Here is a 19076-nt window from a genome sequence, read left to right on the forward strand (position 1 = left end):
TCACCAATAGAAAGTAAGGAGACTATCTAATCCTCCAATCGCACTCTAACTTTCTCTCTGCAAGCATGGTAGCCTGCGGGTTCCAAATCTAGCTCGAATGTTTGACAATAACCCGGACCAACGGAAAGTTTCTCTGAGGCGGGCGCCGGCCCGAGCTATACCCGCTCCCTCCAATCGCCGAGCGGACTCGGGAGCGGCTAGCCAATTGCAATGCGGCTCCGGCTTCAGTGGGCGGGAGCTCACGCGCCCAAGGTGAAGGCCGAGCGTCGATTCGCCCGAGCAGGAGAAGCGAGAAAGAAAAATGGCGGCCGCGGAGGCTGCAGCGACGACGGCTTCGGGCGACGGCGGGGAGGCCGAGCCGGAGCCCGAGCCGACAGCCGCGAGCGAGGCCGGCGCCCTCCGTCCGTCGCCCTGCGGCGCTTCCGCCCAGGCCGAGGAGTTGTCGCCGCCGCCACAGCAGCCCAGAGTGGGCGCGAGAGCTCCGGAGCGCGCGAGCCCTCGCGAGCCAGCGGGGCAGGACGAGGCCTTGGAGTCGGAGGTGGCCGCCTCGCGCGAGGGTGTGTCGGCGCGCGGGCAGCGAGCGCCTGAGGAGGAGGAGCCGCAGCAGCAGCAGCGTTCACCAGCGGCGCATTCCGAAGCCGAGCTCGCGTGCGCCCCGGAGCCCGAGCCCAGCAGCACCGGCCGGGGCCAGGAGCCCGCCGCCTGCGCCTTCCCCCGGGCGGCGGACCCTGCCCGCGGTCGCGCGCCCGAGCCTCTGCGCGTGGAAGAGCCGCCCGCGGCCGCGGAGCCTCCCGTCCCCGACCTGCCGCCCCAGGAGTCGGCGGCCGAGCTGGTCCCGGGCTCGGCGGTGTGGGTCACCCTGGATCACATCATCGAGGACGCGCTGGTGGTGTCCTTCCAGCTCGGGGACAGGGTTTTCTCGGGGGTCCTCATGGACCTGTCCAAAAGGTGAGACGGGCAGAGGGAGATCAGATGCAGAGAACTAACGGCAATATTTGGGGCCAGATTGGGGGGGGGGGGGGTTTCCCCCCGTTTTCTCAAATTCTAAGAAACTAGCAAAGATCCAGGCTCGAGGGCAGGGGCGATCAATTATAAACTACCTGCAAATAAGGATAGAGGAAACCCAGGTCTCAAAAAGTTAGAAATGTAGGTTGTTTGTAGTAGCTTAAAATTAATGTTGCTTGTCTCGGCTTATACTATTTCTACTTGATTTGCAAGATCATTAGCAGCTTTGCATTTGGAAATGGCTTAAGTTAGCTGCAGTAGTTCTCTCCCCCCTCCCTTACTTATAATTACGAAAGTAGGGTTGTCCAGGCTATGGTTAGTGGGTGCTTTTGATCTGGTCTGCACAGGCATCCCCAGTGCACCTTTTAATTCAGCATGCATGTGTTTGCCAGAGGCCCCTATGAGACAAGAGTACAGCACAGAGTTCTGCCCTTGAGTTACTTTTAAAGATATTTATCAAAAATGTAATCTGCAGACTCACTATATGTTGGGTTTAGTATATACTAAGGCATATCCCATAATTCTAAACGTGATTTCACTTTTATTTTTTTAGCAGGGGCTGTGTTTGTGTGGGGGGGATTCAATGTGACAGCAAAGATCATTGCTAGACAGAGGATGACACAGTGAGTTGCAGGTGGGGCAGTATTCTCAACTGGCCTAGTTATCTTGAGTAGCTCTCCTTCCAATATGGTTGACCTGGTTGTTAGTCATCCTTTAAGTAATGTTTAACAACTACAAGAGATCTTCAAAATATTTTCCACACCTTTTTAAACTATTTATTAAATATCTGAAAAGCAAATTGCATCACTTTTTTCCACATAATCACTCTTGTGTGATACCACTTCTCCTGCCACAACTATTTCTGGTGAAAATATGAAAGTGTGGAGGCTTTTTGAAGAACCCTTGTAGAATAAAGTCTACCCCCTCGCAAACCTTCACTTTCCCTAAGCCCCTCTGCCTTCACGCTTACTGTGACAGTATTACTATCTCCCTGTTTCCCAGCATGCTGTCCTCCAACTCTTTTCCAGCTGGTCTTGATCCCTATCCAGTCCCCACTAGTCAGCCTTCACTATCCTGTCTCCATTTTCAACCCCTTCAAACTGATGCTCTACCCCCCTTTTTATTTAAATTGTTTTATATTTGTAGGTAGTGTTACCTTTGGAGCAACTATTCTATTTTCTTCTGGCAAGGCACTACATGATTCCCAATTTCCCATGCTGCTATTAGCCTTATAAGAGTTTCATTTTTTTTTTTGTAAATCTTTAATTTTCAGAACTGATATAAAGTGTAAACAATATACATTCAGATAAATCATTAAACAGCACTTATAGTCGAACAAATATTAAAACAAAGTACCCTCCCCTCCTTTCTGGATGTGTGTAAAAATTATCTAGGAATTAGGGGTTTAAACAATTAGTCAGTCTTTTGTTTAACAAATGCCTCTAATGGACCCCATATTTCTTTAAACTTTTTATTATTTCCCAATTGTTCTGCCATATAAGAGTTTCAGGTTTTTATTAAAATTTGATGTGCATTCATTGTCAAATATTTCAAAGTGTATTACAAATTTTTTTTTTATTGATTTTCCAAACAGTGCAAAACAAGTATATATAATAATACAAGAAAAGCACATTGATCTTAAACATACATGAGCAATCATTTTAACCCTCCTACCCACCCAATAATTAAACAAGAAAACACAAATTCATAGAATCTTTCTTTCCATAACCTTTCCCAATTTCAAATAGTGCAATTTCCACCCTGGATGTGTAAATTCAAAGGGCAAAATCCATAATCACTCCTTACAGAATTTTGTCAATGGCTCCCAAGCATCCATAAATTTCTTATAATGTCCCTGTTGTATGGCCATCATGCGTTCCATTTTACAAATTAAAAAAATGGGAGAAAAACCCTATGGTAGATTAATTCAAAATAATATATATATATATATACAAAATTCAATACAGGTACAAAAGGAGAAGGGGATGAACTACAATAATTAAAGCAAAAAGAGAACATATATGGGTAACACATCTCGGGGGGGGGGGCAAAAAGTGAAAAGAAATGATAAAAAGTTGTGCAAATGAGGACTGATTAGAAATTTTAAACATAGATTGATTGCCTTGTCTATATCTCAAAGGCATCCTTATACAGAAAACATTTTAGAGTTGAATGATGGAGGTAAAAAAACAGCTGATACAGATGTTGTGCTAGTATGGGGGGGTGTCATTCCATATTTAAGACTTGATAATGAAGAACACTAACTTACTGGGGTCTCTGACTCTGGTATGGCTGTCGGTGAGTTTGGATTTAATTACTCTCCTTTCCAAATCTGAGAGCAAGGTAAGTTACATTTAAGTTTAGTAGGTATTTTCCTACCCTAGCACACTCGGTCAGTTCACCCTCCTTAGTCATAAGAAAGGGTCAATGGAAGCAACATTTGAACTAGAGAATGACAGTGATAAAATTCATCACTTCCATCCCCGCAGATAACCGTTGGAAACCATCCTGTGTCATTCTTTAGTGTGTTATTTCAACCTCTCTCCTCCTACACCAGCATTCTTCAAATCAAGGCATGGGGGTCAGTGGTTGTGCCCGTTCATACTCTGATTCTTCCCTCTCTCCTTAAAGAATAATATGGGGATGGTTTCCCACAGTTATCTGTGGAGATGGGAACAGTGATGAAGTCAGTCACTGTGTCATTCTCTAATTTGATATAATCAAATTAATCAGTATAATCAGTAGGCTGATTCTCGCCTCATTGTGCTAAATACCTACAGTACCTGAACATAGCTCGCCTTGATCTACTACTTCTCTTTCCTTTCTTCACTATTCAAGTCACATAATTTAAGACAGGTTTTCAGCATAAGTTTTTTTTTATTTTTTTAGCATATTCAAATCGCAACAACAACAACAACAAAAGACCTGAAGACATCAGGTCTGGGGGAGGGGGGAGAGAATTGAATAAAGTGTAAGAGGTTTTAACCTCTCTTACCCTCTTGATTATGAAATTCATTTTCCATTTCATTATTAGATACCGCATGGCCCCTCTCTTAATTTGGCAAACTAAGATCTAGAAGCTAAACAAGCTTCCCCACATTTTAAACATAGTATTGCTTTGTTTTATACAGCTGAGGTACATGGAAATCAGGAGAGGTGAAATGGGGATTAACCCTAAAAGGATATGATGCACTTTACACTGTTTGATAAAGCATCCTCAGCAGAAAGCCTGCAGTGTAGCTCACTTAGGGGCCTGATGCAGAAAGCTATCATGAGCATAAGTGGACGGTTAATGTAGTGTTAAAACCCTTTCTGCATGACTCGGCTGTTAACTTCCGCAGTAGGCATTGGTGTACGGCTTTGCTTTGCTATGGCCTCCTTTCCATACATTTTAATATCCTGTTTGATATTGTCTGGGCAAGCACAATGTGAAAAAACCACACAGAAGACATTTTCCCCAACTGTGAAGTACAACAAACAGCGGAAATGATGGAGAAAGAAGCTTCTTGATGTTCAAGAAAATTGGTTTGAATAATGTCGAGTCTTTTTCTGCATTAATAAACCAACAAGTGAGGTGATTAAATTTGCAGATGACACTAAACTGTTCAAAGTTGTTAAAACGCATGTGGATTGTGAAAAATTGCAGACTGACGTTAGGAAATTGGAAGATGGGGCATTCAAGTGGCAGATGAAATTTAATGTGGACAAATGCAAAGTGATACACATTGGGAAGAATAGCCCGAATCACAGTTACTGGATGCTAGGATCCACCTTGGGGTTTAGTGCCCAAGAAAAGGATCTGGGTGTCAACGTAGACAATACGATGAAACCTTCCACCCAATGTGCGGAGGTGGCCAAAAAAAGCAAACGGGATGCTAGGAATTATTAAAAAAGGGATGGTTATCAAGACTAAGAATGCTATAATGCCCTTGTATTGCTCCATGGTGCAACCTCATCTGGTGTTTTCCGTACTTGCCCGCCAAGAACATCAACGGGTACTATTCAAAACTGAAAAGAGTGTGCATTTAAGAGTGCCTTGAAATATGGAAATGATTGCTCTAGTCTAATAGTATCAGAAAGGGAATTCCAGAGAGCAGGATCTAGAAAATAGAAGGCTGTGTTTTTGAGTTGATTCCAGATGTGCCCGACAGGGATAGCTAAGAACCGTTCTATTGTGCAGGAAGCTTGTGTCAGTACCCATGTGTTGAATGACTTTAGTGCAGGCTCTCTGCATTGACCCCTTAGGAACCTGAACATATGGTTGCTCTGCTGGTTTCTTGAACTAGCTCTTCTGAGTCAGCAGATGGTTGGAGGAAAGAGATAACAAGCAGAGTAAGAAAGGATGTCTATTATATTTAAACACTACAAAAACTTCACTGCAAATATTTACTTTATAACACTGTACATGAGAGTTGCTTTATCCTCATCCACTAAGTAGAAGCCTTTCCAAAGCCACTCGTATTCACACAGAGTCCATATATTAAAATGGTCCTTTATGGTAGGACCCAGAAATCTTGACAATGTTCACCAAGTGATGTAAGGGAAAGGGATGAGGTAGATAAAAACTGATTGCAGTAGGAATGAGCTGTTACTTTTTCTTAAACACTAAATTGTTTTAACATGCACTAAATGGATTTAGTGCATATTAAAACAATACACAGAAACCAAATGAACATCTAAAAAATGCCTTTTTGTTGGCACATCCCTCCTGCCTATTTCTGTTGCCACTGTAGCAGTGCAGTATTTCAATACTGCAGGGCTTGACAAATCCCAGGTGCCAGGTCACCATGGTGTCTGGAAATTGTACCTTGGCAGCTGGGATTTCATACCCCCTGATTATTGACAGCTGCTTAAGAAACAACACTGCTCCAGTAGGTCACTTGTGCAGTTGGGAACTTTTGAGCTCTTTGGGACTAGAAGTTCTGGATGGTCTCAGATCTCTTGATTAGCTCAGTGTCCCTGCACTGTGTCTGTAGGAGAACTATGGTGTCTTCTGTGCTGATAGAAACAGCAGTAGACAGCTGAATGGAAAAAATAGATGGCAGGGTGCACCAATTCTGTTGGTTGCCTTTGGGGGTTAGTGTGAAAGAGAGACCTAGGTCACGATAGATAAAGCAAATAGGAATTGCTTCATGTATAAAGGTGATGCTGTGATGCCTTAACCTCATAAATTGAGGCTGCTGGCCTTTGCCAGTGATTATGAAGTGGCATATTAAGGAACTGATTTACTATTTTTCATAAACACAGAATGGGAAGAGTCTTAGTGATGAGTTTCTAAGAGCTATGGTGGATTACTATTCCCCACCCAACCCTTAAACTTCATTAGGGACAGTTGGGGCACCTCAAAACAAGTCTCTGCTTTTGGCTCTTAGATGTGAAGAAATTTGTTGAGGCCTACATTACTATATGCCTTAATAACCTGGGATCTGTAGGCTAAAAGAGTTGTAATTTGGAGATGTGCATACATATGTAAGAACGATTTGTGTGCCATTAGAGTTTGGAGTTCCGCTTTAAGGAGGGAATACAATGAGAAATGCAAGGGAACAACTCGGAATAGGATGAGGTAGTACAGTAAAGATGTCTGCAGAAAAAAAAAGTTCTTTTTTGTTTGTCATTTGTTTCATTTTGTATGATATTTTGTTCTTTCTCGGATTGACTGTGTGTGTGTAGGGGGATCCGTTCATATGGATGAACCTCGAAACAGGCAGCAGAGGCAACAAGACAGATTGGAGTAAGCTGGCAAAGAGAGTGGCATGAGTGCTCTGGTGTAATGAGATGGGGAGAGTGGCCAGAGAAGACTCATTAACACACACAAAAAAATTGCAACTTTTTTACCTCCTACTCCTAGAGCAGCTGAAAGCAATGTAAAAATCATATCCCATTAGAAAAATATATAGTAGAGACTTGACTATACAAAATAAATCGGGGGGACCTTTTTAAAAGTGTTCCCATTTATTGACATTACAGACAGACTAGGGGCATACTTTAAAAAGGGAAAATACATTTCTTCACTTAAAGGAAGTTTGGGTCCTATCTCTAATACAGTCTCCTTTCATCTTTCTCCTCAAATCTGCAATTGGCATACCTCTAACAGTTATTCTGTTCAGTATTTGTATCGCACAGTTCTTGGTGAGTTTGAAAGCTGCTGTCTGAAATTCTGCTTTTTTTTTCCTCTAAAGCCTGAGAGCACCATGTAAGGATAGGAAGTAATAGATTTAAAACAAAGTAGAGACAATATTTGTTCACTCATCCTGTAATTAAACTCTGGAATTCAGTGCCAGATAATGTGGTGAAAGATGTTGGCATAGCAGGGTTTAAAAAGGTTTGGATAAATTACTAAAAGAAAAGTCCATAAGCTATAAGATGGATTTAGGGAAATTTGTTTTATTCTTTGGGATATTATCAGGTACTTGTGACCTGGGTTGGCCACTTTTAGAAACAGGATACTTGGCTTGATGGACCTTTGATCTGTCCCAGTATGGCGACCCTTATATTCTTAAGTTGTTTCAAACAAATGTTTACTGATGTGTGCACTTTTCTTATTGCATGCTATTTGCACATGATTGTGCACTCTTTCCCCAATAATGCATATGTACTGGTTCACAAATGCATTCTGTGCGCTTTTCAAGAAAAGTGTATACTCTTAATATATATGGGACTGGAAGAAACCAAAATAGTTGTTCAAAAAAGTGGTACCACAAACGAGTCGCCAAAGAAATTATAGAGGGAGATTAATAATTAGAAATGGAGATGAAGACAGGATGTTGGAGGTTGACAAGATGTCTGCTGCTTTGTTCAGTGATGATCTTGGCTGTGGATGCTGCGGTTGGGCCATTTAACCTTTAACTGCCATCATGTTTCTTGCATTGAACTTTTAGCAAAATGACCCGTCCCCCCACCTTGAAATATAGATGAGATCTCTGCATTAAACTGATGATTTTAAAAGCCAGAGGTCTGATTACTTTGAAACTGTGTATAAAACCTCCTATCAAATTGAATAGGGAAAGTGATTCGGACTTGTATACTGCCTTTTTGTAGTTTTACAACCACACTCAAATCGGTTTACATTCAGGTACTTCAAGCATTTTCCCTGCCTGAGGCAGAGGAGGATTAAGTGATTTGCCCAGAGTCACAGGGAGCAGCTTGGAGTTTAAATTCGCAATAGAGAATGACATGGTGACAAAATTCATCACCGTTCCCGTCCCCGCGGATAATCGCGGGAAACCATCTTCATGTTATTCTTTAAGGAGAGAGGGAAGAATCAGAGTATAATTGGGCACAACCACTGACCCGCAAGCTTTGCTTTGAAGAATGCTGGTGTAGAAGGACCGAGGTTGAAATAGACACTAGAAAATGACATGGGATTATTTCCCGCGGTTATCCGCGGGACGGGAACGGTGATGAATTTTGTCACCGTGTCATTCTCTAATTCGCAACCCCAGAGTGCCAAGGCTGTAGCTGTAACCACTACACAGGATCCATCTTAAGTGTGTCATTAGTTTGGGCTAAAACTGTTAAAAGGTGATTAATGGAGAAAGCTATTATAAAACTTTAATTATAATGGTATCCTTTCCTGACCTGAGGAAAGGGGTTTTGGTCTCTTTTTTTTTTTAAGCTAGTCAAAAATGTTTTAAAATTAGTTCAATAAAATTCAAATTATAAATGTTTATTTACACAACTATACTACTACAGCGATTAAGGCAGGTCTGCTGGTGTCGGAGCCATCCTGCCTATGCGGAAGCAGTTGAAACACAGCAGGTGGAACTCGAAGAGGGAAGGCCCCAATGCCGGTAGCCTGTCTTAATGACTGCTGAGTTGCTAAAGAGGGTGCGGTGCACCCTTTGTGATATTTAGTGCTTCCATACCTGCTCTGCCTGCCGTTTCCAGTAGAGCACAGTAAAATTCTCTCACCACTGCTACACTGTCCTTATAAGCCTCAGTTTCAGGAATACCCTTGAAACGGAGATTGCAGCATCTTGATCTATTCTGATCTGAGTTTGTCAATTTTTCTTTTTAGGGCTTTGGTCTTGAACCTTTCCATTGAACAGAATGTTTTGTGCTGCAAAGATTCTTCTTTGGAAATAGATTGTTGGTGTTAGATTTTAGCTAGTACCTTTTCTGCCCAGTTGGGAGCTGAATTGGGCTTGTATTTATGTGGCATATCTATTTGCGGGGATTGATGAAGCCTAATGTTTAGAGGGGTTCTTTTGGAAAGTTATTTTTGTGTGTGTTAAGAGGTATGATGACAAATTACTAGGCAGGAAAAGTAAAATGTAGAGGTTGCATCTATTTTCAATGTTTTAAGCTGTAAGACGGGGTTCTGATGTAACAGGTGGGTTGCACATTAACTGTGAACTGCTGGCTCACATGTTTGCATTTTATCTTGTAGGTTTGGACCCCATGGAATCCCTGTTACCATATTTCCTAAAAGGGAATACAAGGATAAACCAGAAGCCATTCAGCTCCAAAGTAAATCATTCCAAGAAGAGACTGCAGCAAAGTGTGAGGAAGGCACTGTTCCAGAGGGCATTCCTCCTGTTCAGGTTTCTGAGTCCAGTTTGGCACAAAACCAGTGGACTTCCAAACCGCCTCCACTTTTCCATGAAGGAGCTCCATATCCCCCTCCTTTGTTTATCAGGGACACATATAACCAGTCAATACCTCAGCCACCTCCACGGAAAATTAAGAGACCCAAGCGGAAAATATACAGGGAAGAACCCCCTTCAATAATGAATGCTATTAAACTGCGACCTAGGCAGGTCTTGTGTGACAAATGTAAAAACAGTATTGTGGCAGATAAGAAGGAAATTAAAAGGGGCAGCAGTGACTTTTCCAAACACGAGGAGAGCAGAAAGCGAAGGCATGACAATGTAGCTACTGTGAATAAAAAACTGAAAACTGATTACAGGGTGGATGGAAAAAGTCAAAACGAGAGCCACAAACGAAATGTTGTGGCCAAGGTTCCCACCCTTTCTCATGGCAGAGGTAGAGTGGTGCGAGTTTCTGCTCCAGCAAACACTGCTAAAGCCCAGTTACACACTAAGAAAGTGCTCCAAAGTAAAAACATGGATCACATAAAGGCTCGGGAAGTGTTGAAAATGGCCAAAGAAAAGGCACAGAGAAAACAACGGGAAGCATCCTCCTCCAAAAGTGCACATCCCAAGGTTCACTTTACACGACGCTGTCAGAACACCAGCTCAGGTACCCTCCCACCCCGGCTGCGCTTAAAGCCCCAAAGGTACAGGAATGAAGAAAATGACTCCTCTCTCAAGGCTGGACTTGAGAAAGTGCAGAGCAGCAAGATGGCAGTCAAGCCCCCACCTCGCTACACCTCTACCCGCTCAGCAGGTGAGGCCCCCTCAAAAGGTCCTGAAGAGGCCAGTATTGAGGTTCAGGACACAAGTGAAGTGTGTGCACCACTTGCTGAGCAGGAGGAACAGCAGACACTCAGCAAGAGAGGCAGGAAAAGCAATATAACAGTTTACATGACCCTAAAACAAAAGAAGCCCGATTCTTCCAGTGCCTCCGTGTGTAGTAGCGACAGCACAGACGATTTGAAATCCTCCCACTCGGAGTGTAGTTCTACTGAAAACTTTGATTTCCCCCCAGGCAATATGCACGCACCTTCTTCTTCCTCCTCCTCCTCTTCTTCCTCCTCCTCCAAGGAAGACAAAAAGCTGAGTAATTCCTTGAAAATTAAAGTCTTTTCCAAAAATGTGTCTAAGTGCATCACCCCAGATGGCAGGACCATATGTGTAGGGGACATTGTTTGGGCAAAGATTTATGGCTTCCCCTGGTGGCCAGCTCGCATTCTTTCTATAACTGTGAGCCGGAAAGATAACGGCCTTTTAGTGCGACAGGAGGCCCGCATTGCATGGTTTGGGTCCCCAACGACATCTTTCCTCGCTCTGTCGCAGTTGTGTCCCTTTTTAGAAAACTTCCAATTGCGTTTTAACAAGAAGAGAAAAGGCCTGTACCGTAAGGCCATCACAGAGGCGGCTAAGGCTGCTAAGCAGCTCACCCCTGAAGTGCGGGCCCTGCTGACACAGTTTGAAACGTGAACCGGAACGTAAGGTAGGCAAGACCAGTTTGGAGGATTTCACAACACTGTAGCCTAGTCAGACATAACCACTAGAACACAGACTTGGCCAAATAACATTTTACTCGATTTGGCTACTTCTGTTTGCAATAAAGTAACCTTTCTGTTTTGCGGCTACTTCTTGAAGGTTATGATAGACTAAAGGAAGCGCTAGAGAATTTGGCAAATGTATTTCAAACAGTTTCTTTATACCTCAAATGTAATTCCAATTCTTCATGGTAGGGAATTGAGGACTAATTTACTAGTGTGCAGTTTTTTTTTTTACTAATTGGAAAGGTGGAAAATGGAGCAGTAGAGTTTGAGCCCTTGCAGTCAGCATTCAGCACTGTTACTTTTCAGAGTCCTTCATGCCTGTAGCATAAAACTTCTGAAATAGCAGAAACTTAAATTCTTGAATTCAGAGGAAAATATTTGAGTCCTGCTATTTGAGTGGCTACGGTTGATCAATCTAATCTACAATCAATCTTGGAGGAGGAGAGTAGAAGTGAGAGAATTCAGGCTTCGTGAGGGGAAGGTAAGGAAGACAACAGGAGGATTTGTTCTGTAGTTCTTGCACACATAACATCTCTCTGCCTAGTGTGGGAAAACGTCTTGTTACTTGAAAACAGGGTTGGGGAGCTCTATATTTGGAATCAAATGCTTATCATAAATCTGTGTTTGGACACAAGTCTTGCACAGTCAGGTCCATAAAGGTGATTTGTGTATGTAAATAGCAGTTAGAATGCGGTCGGATTTCTTCTGACTAATTTCTGAGTTCTTAGGGATATGATCTGAAAATTCCACTTCGTGAATAGTCCAGTTGTGTAACTGTTTGTTTCTTTTTGGATGTATTAATTTCTTCCTCCCCCCTTATTCTTGGTTTAAGGTATCTGTGTAATGTGCTGAAAATGTACAAACCTGTAAATAAAATGAAGAAAATCTGAATCTGTTGTGCGTTTCTCAGAAAACTTAACCTTTTGGCCATTGTAGGATCATGGAGATCTGTTTCTTGCAGCTGGTCAGGAAAAAAAAAAAAGCTATGTATTCTTTTCCTTATGTTTTTTGGTACAAATAATTCCATATAGCAGACCCCAAATCACTCGGGATCAAAATATCTGTGAGCTGATCGACATGAGATATACCATGTGCTCTTTAGGCTGAATAAACAAGTTTACATAGTTTTATTTTCCTTTAAATTAACAGTCTGTAAAGAATTTATTCCCTGTGCCATGTTCTAGCTATTCTTTAACCTCTTAATAAACCAGGGAGCTCCTTGTATAAGTGAAAGGCTCTGAAGAGGTTTAGTGTCAAGTTGCAGTTCCTAAGAGATCTGTGGCCAACCTCCCCCCCCTCCCCTTCTGGGTCTGTAGAGCATATTTCTGTACTAGATATCCTTAGGGAAGTGATAGTGTGGTTCTGGAATTATCCTGAAGATCCAATGAAATCTGTAAAGACTGCACGATACTACTTGGTGCTGTAGTCTTGAAACTAGATGGGTAAGACAATTTTCAAAGCCTCTTAATTGTGTACATGTCTGAAAATTGCCCTCCCTCACTGCGGCTACATATGTTACTTCAGCCATGTTTAGGGAAAGTGTTCTGTAGGACCCAGGTTATGTTTTCTAATCTATATGCTGTGCCTTGGAAAGTCCCTGCAGCCATTATGCCTTTTTATGGCTACTTTTTACCTGCTCAATGTCCTTGATGTTCCTTTAATTTTCTTTTAAACTTTTTTTAGGCCTCAGACTAGCCATTAGGTGCCATGCATTTTTATGGTCATCAAACAAACTTAAGGCAATGGCATCCTCATTAGCCCCATTATATATTTTTTCACATTTTTCTTATTTAAAGTGCTCAGTGCTATTTTTCTTTAGTGTCTCGTATAACTTAATTCTTAAAATTATTATAACTTAATTGACTTATCTTAAGTCAGTCTTGTCTCGTACTATCATCGGGAAGGGACCTGTCATTCCGACATGTTTCGCCTTCTGGCTGTTTCAAGAAAAGTCCCCCCCTTTTCAAACTTGTTCGCACCATCCCGATCTGTGACCATAGAAATGCATGGCACCTAATGGCTAGTCTGAGGCCTAAAAAAAGTTAAAAAAAAGTTTCAAAGAAAATTAAAGGAACATCAAGGACATTGAGATGGTTTTGGATTAGTTATGTTTTCAATGTCTTACATTTGACTGTAAACCGTGTCGAGCTCTGCTTCTGTGGAGATGATGCGGTATACAAACTTAAGGTTTAGTTTAGTTTAGGAGATACTTTTTACCTGCAGCACACCCAAAAACAAGAGTTGTGAACCTAGGACATCTGAAGCTAATTATACAGATTTTTTTTTTTTAAGTACCAATACATTTTTTTTTCCAGTATGCATCGTTTGGGAATAATCTGCAAAACATTTTATTGTCCTGGTGCTCTGGACTTAGGCCCTTCAACTTAATAGTTGATACCTTAAATCAGATGAATGGAAGGAGGAATCAGCACAATAGTGTGATAAGTCACTGTACATCTTGTATCATTTCATATGGAGTTGGGTTAAGTAGTGCTAATGGAGATTGTAGACGGAGAAGACCTTAAGCCAGTGGTTCTCAACCCTGTCCTGGGGGATCCCCAGTCAGTTGGGTTTTCAAGATATCCCTAATGAATATGCATAAGACATATTTGCATGCCTGTCTCCTCCATTATATGCAGATCTCTCTCATGCATATTCATTAGGGATATCCTGAAAACCCAATTGGCTGGGGGGTCCCCTAGGATAGGGTTGAGAACCACTGCCTTAAGCGATACATAAGGTGAAAGGTATAAGGGGGGTAGAGTTAGTCATTCTCCTGTTATCATTCTGTGGAAATGGCTCTATCATCCTTGTAAAGACAACTGATTTTGAGTAGTTATGCAGATATTTTCTTTTTCTAGCATCCTCGCATCGATGAAGGGAAAGGAGGAACATGTCTTCTGGTTGCTCATTTAGGTTCTTGGGTTAGGAAAGGTTGTTGGGGGGCTGTGATAGTCCATTTCCATGAGTTTAAATGAGTTCAAGTAAAATCATATTGAGGGCCCATGCAGAAAGCATTATGATAGAACCTGCACTCTACCTTACAATGCACAGCAAAAAAAGAAAAACCATTACCGTAAATACTATAATCAATTTGCATGCAAATTACTGTCATGTTAAAATCATGGTAGTAACCTGTAGTTCATTGCTAAATGTCACCTTTCCTATCATTGCCTGAGTGGCAATTAGCTCAGGCACTTATAGGAACAGTGACTTTGATTTAACATAAAGAAACCCCCCCCCCAAAAAAAAAACATTAAAAATAAAGAGGAAAAAAACCTTTTAGCACCCTGACAGCTTTCTGCATGCCCCTATCACTGGCAGTCTAGTACAATGTGTTTCAACTCGGACTTGGATATTCACAATGAATATGCATGAAAAATGTGCATATAATGGAGGCAGTATATGCAATCAAGTTTATGCATATTCATTGTGGATATCCTGAAAACTGACTGGCAAGGGGGTACTACAGGACTGAAACACTGGTCTAGCAGCCTCCCTCACTCTTTGTAATCTGCCCCATCTCCAGCATGAACATACCAAAATCCTTGGTGGTCAATTGTCCTCCCTGTGCCCCACCCCCTCCTCTGCCATTAAAAAACCCTGATGTCTAGAGCTCGCCTCCCCCATACATCAAGGCAGGAGTAATGCCCACATACTCCTGTTCTGAAGCCATCTTCTTCAAAAATGGCAGCAACCTTGCAATGGGGCATGGTGCTGCCATTTTCAAGATAACAGTGCTGGAGGCAGGAGCAAGTGAGCATTGAGGTATTTGGGGGTGGGGGGTGCCACTAGACACCAGGGAGATTTCTTTTATAGACAGGGGAGGGGGTCTACTGGATCCCCCCTCGGAATTATGTGCTGATGTTGGGAGTGGGTTCAAAAGACCAGAAGGTATTTTATATTTTACCTTGGGAAAGGGTGGGGAGGGGGTTAGATTGGCGAGAGAGAGACTATCTGCAGTAGTTCTAAGCTGGGGTAGGGTGGTGGGAGTGCTGCTAGACATCCATTCTTCTCAACCATCCCTTCTACGCTGCCTGGCACAAAGTTTCCCATGTACAATATGTGGGAAACTTTTTCCTGCATGGCTGCAGGATAGTTAATGCATTATTACATGCATCTTAATGCAGTCTGTGATAAGGGTTTCTGTGAGTTGATGCCTACACTCTAGCTTTTTCTACATTACTATCCTGTGATAACTACATGGGAAGTCTGTATCTTCCCTGTGGAGGTTTACAGAGAGATGGAGGGGGAGAGAGATGTTCAGCCAGCTTAGAATGGATGCAAAAACATTTCCTAAAAATATTTTGATTCACAAAATTGCCAACTTTTTTTTTTTTTTTTTTGTAACATTATTTACAGCATTATATAGAGTAAAGTCCAGGTGCATTTTTTGATCATTTTAAGTTGCCCTTTTTTCAAAATAAAGCTTTTAATACCATCTAATCCAGTTCATGTCACTCCAAGTAGGACATAAACCATTAATAGAATTATAAAGCCCTAATTACTACTTGCCCTGGATCGGTAGCATGGAATGTTGCTACTCTCTGAGTTTTTGCCAGGTACTGGTGCCAGGATTGGCCACCATGAGGACGGGTTACTGGGCTTGATGCACCATAAGTCTGACCCAGTAAGGCTATTATGTTCTTATACCAAAATTTTAAACACTTTAACATGTTCACTTATATGTAATTATGCCCTTAAATTAAGGGGGGGAGAGGGGAGGGATTCATCAAGGTTTGGTAAAGGTTCACCCTTTACTGCATATTGATGCCTTGCAGTATTCAGTAACCTGTAGTAGTCCAGTTCTGCAGGTTGTTGAATCCCTTAATTCAGTAATAATGCTGCTTGTGAGCCACTTTGCAAGCAGCTTTACTCATGTAGTCCAGGAGCATCAGACCATGGCGATGGGTCCCCCTGGCTCATCTAACCCTCCTGGCTATTTGATAACTCATCCAATGGAGTCCTGGGATGTTAGCCAGGAGTGATACCCAATCATTTCTGGCCATTCTGGCACCAACACTATTCGCCGATAATGTCAAACTATGTAATATAGTAAGTGAATGCAGTTTACAGAATTATATGGCGCAGGACCTGCTTACATTGGAAAGTTGGTCCTCAACCTGGCAGCTAGGCTTCAATACTAAGAAATGTAAGGTCATGCACCTCGGAAGCGGAAATCCATGCAGGACGTACTTCTTGAACGGAGAAACTTTAACTAGGACTTCAGCAGAATGAGATTTAGGAGTAATCATCAGTGCAGACATGAAAACTGCCAATCAAGTGGAGAAGGCTTCATCTAAGGCAAGGCAGATATTGGGTTGTATCAATAGAAGTTTCGTCAGCTGAAAGCCTGAAGTCATAATGCCGTTGTACAGGGCCATGGTGAGACCTCATCTGGAGTACTGTGTGCAATTCTGGAGGCCACATTACAGTAAAGATGTGCGCAGAATTGAATCGGTTCAGCGGACGGCCACCAGGATGATCTCGGGGCTCAAGGGTCTCTCGTATGAAGAGAGACTGAACAAATTGCAGCTCTACATTCTCGAGGAACGTAGGGAGAGGGGAGACATGATCGAAACATTTAAATACCTCACGGGACGTGTCGAAGTGGGAGATGATATTTTCTTTCTCAAGGGACCCTTGGCCACAAGAGGGCACCCGCTCAAACTCAGGGGCGGAAAATTTCATGGCGACACCAGAAAGTATTTCTTCACAGAGAGAGTGGTTGATCATTGGAACAAGCTTCCAGTGCAGGTGATCGAGGCAGACAGCGTGCCAGACTTTAAGAATAAATGGGATACCCATGTGGGATCCCTACGAGGGTCAAGATAAGGAAATTGGGTCATTAGGGCATAGACAGGGGGTGGGTAAGCAGAGTGGGCAGACTTGATGGGCTGTAGCCCTTTTCTGCCGTCATCTTCTATGTTTCTATGTTTCAACCTTAAAATGGTGCCTTATATGGAAACATGACTCGTTGGCTGACACAATGCTAAAAATAGAGCATGCCCTGGGGCATCACAGGCAATCAGAATCCCCTGGCCTCCACATTCAACAAATTAAATAAATATTTAATAATATTAATATTTAAGTGAAGGAGCACCCTCCGTGTGGGTTTGAAAGCTCTGAAGAGAAGCTCAAAGGAGCCGTTTCTGATGCTTAAAAAGCAGAGCCAGCAATTGCTATTTCAGCCAGCCGCATACCATCATTTGGCATCATTTGGGTGCTCCTGAGTACTAATAAGTGTCCAATTAATAGTGACAAACATGCACATCAAATAAGTGGAATGCCTGCAATCAAAAGGGAGTCAAATGTCGTGTGATGCCCCTAATGCCAAAGCCCGCTGACCTGAAGACCAAAAAGGAAATCTGTAAAAACAATCATGATAACCCTCCGGGTACTTAGCTGAAACCGTAGTCCATTTATCAGGCAGTGCTGGAGGTAGCCCAAATCCGTTGTATTCATAGGCTGCAATTCAATTGAAATCCTATGTTCACGTGGTTGAGGTTGGTGCCAGAGTGGCTAGGAGTGATTGGGCATTGCTCCTGGCTGATGCCCCAGGTCCACCAATGAGTTGTCAGGTAACCACTATAAGAGTGTGCATGGGAAGGGTTGGGGAGGGGGTACTCGCTGCTGTAGTCTAGGAGCATGGCCCCATGCTCTCGGACAGTAAAATAACCCCAGTAAAAATCTGTGGTTATTTTACTATGGTGTTGGCTTCTAATGCTACTTACGGTGTTAGGACATTTGCATAGTAATGATACAGAACATGTATTTGCATATTTTGCATCTCATTGCTGCCTAACGTGCAGCAATGTAGATATTGGTGTGCTATTTTTAAAACTGCTATTAGGGCTATTTAAGTCACGTCAAGAGTCAATTAATGTGACTTATAGCGCTAGCACTGCTTGATTAATTCCTCCCCCCATGTAGCTTTATTTGCCCTTTTTAAAATATTTATGCACACATTACTCAAAATGTTGAGTCTTATGTCCTTTTATTGTAAATACCGAAGGGGGGGAGGTCTTCTTTACTAAGGTGCACTAACGGATTTAGCATACACGGAATGCTAAGAAGCTTATCTTACTCCTATGGTTTTTTTTAGCATTTAGCATGCCCTAATTTGTTATTGAGCGCTAAATTTATCATCATGCCTTTTAGTAAAAAGACCCCGAAGGAAGTTCTTTAAATTTACTTTTAAGGTGGAACTGGTGCTGGTACTGAATGTGGAATTTAGTTGAAGCATTTTAAGCTAAATGGGTGGCAACACCCTAAGGAACTCTGCCTGCTTGGCTTTGCACCTTCCCCACTTGTTTCCCTTATCAATCTTTTTGTGGCTTCCACCTCATGACTGAGGCTAAATAAAACCGACACACTCTGGAGCTGCAGAATAATGATGCACCTAAGGAAAGCCTGCCCAGGTTGTGACCCCAGTTTAGTGGAATTTTAGGGCAGCGTTTCCCTGAACATAAGACCTATCCCGAAAATAAGCCCTAGCATAATTTTTAAAGATGCTCCTAATCTAAGCCCTACTCCAAAAATAAGCCCTAGTTAAAGATCAACACCTGAAGCCCTTCCCCAACTCCATCCCTGACACTAGCACTGCCTGATTGCTGAAAAAATTGGATTCATCAATTCAGCAACCCCCCACCCCTGCTGCTTTAGGAGTGGAGGTATGTCAGTCTCACAGTGGGAAGTTTGATGGGGTGCTGCTGGCACAGGGGGATGGGAGGGAAGGATAGAAAGATGCACAAGGGGATGGGTGAGAGGGGGGAAAGATGCTGCACATGGGGTGGGGGAGATAGGAAAGAGGAATAAATGGGGTGGAGGAGAGGAAGGGAGAGATGATTGTTGTACATGAAAAAAAAAAAAAATAAGACATCCCCCGAAAATAAGCCCTAATGTGTTTTTTTGGACCCAAAATTAATATGACACTGTC

At 42.5% G+C, this 19076-nt stretch overlaps 1 protein-coding gene across 3 annotated transcripts in view; it reads left to right on the top strand.

Annotated features, from left to right (window-relative positions):
- Window positions 1-275: 275 nt before the first annotated feature.
- The window catches only part of PWWP2A (PWWP domain containing 2A), a 29831-nt gene continuing 11030 nt past the window's right edge, over window positions 276-19076 (top strand). For 2 of the 3 annotated variants that reach the window (XM_033927086.1, XM_033927087.1), the window contains exons 1-2: window positions 276-948; window positions 9395-11079. In XM_033927086.1, the coding sequence (XP_033782977.1) occupies window positions 302-948; window positions 9395-11066 (2319 nt within the window). In that variant the 5' untranslated portion in view covers window positions 276-301 and the 3' untranslated portion in view covers window positions 11067-11079. Of the gene's footprint in view, window positions 949-9394; window positions 12029-19076 lie in introns of those variants that run through there. The other variant, XM_033927085.1, reaches the window with a different exon arrangement.

Source organism: Geotrypetes seraphini, chromosome 18 (genome assembly GCF_902459505.1).
Source record: "Geotrypetes seraphini chromosome 18, aGeoSer1.1, whole genome shotgun sequence".
NCBI lineage: Eukaryota > Metazoa > Chordata > Amphibia > Gymnophiona > Dermophiidae > Geotrypetes > Geotrypetes seraphini.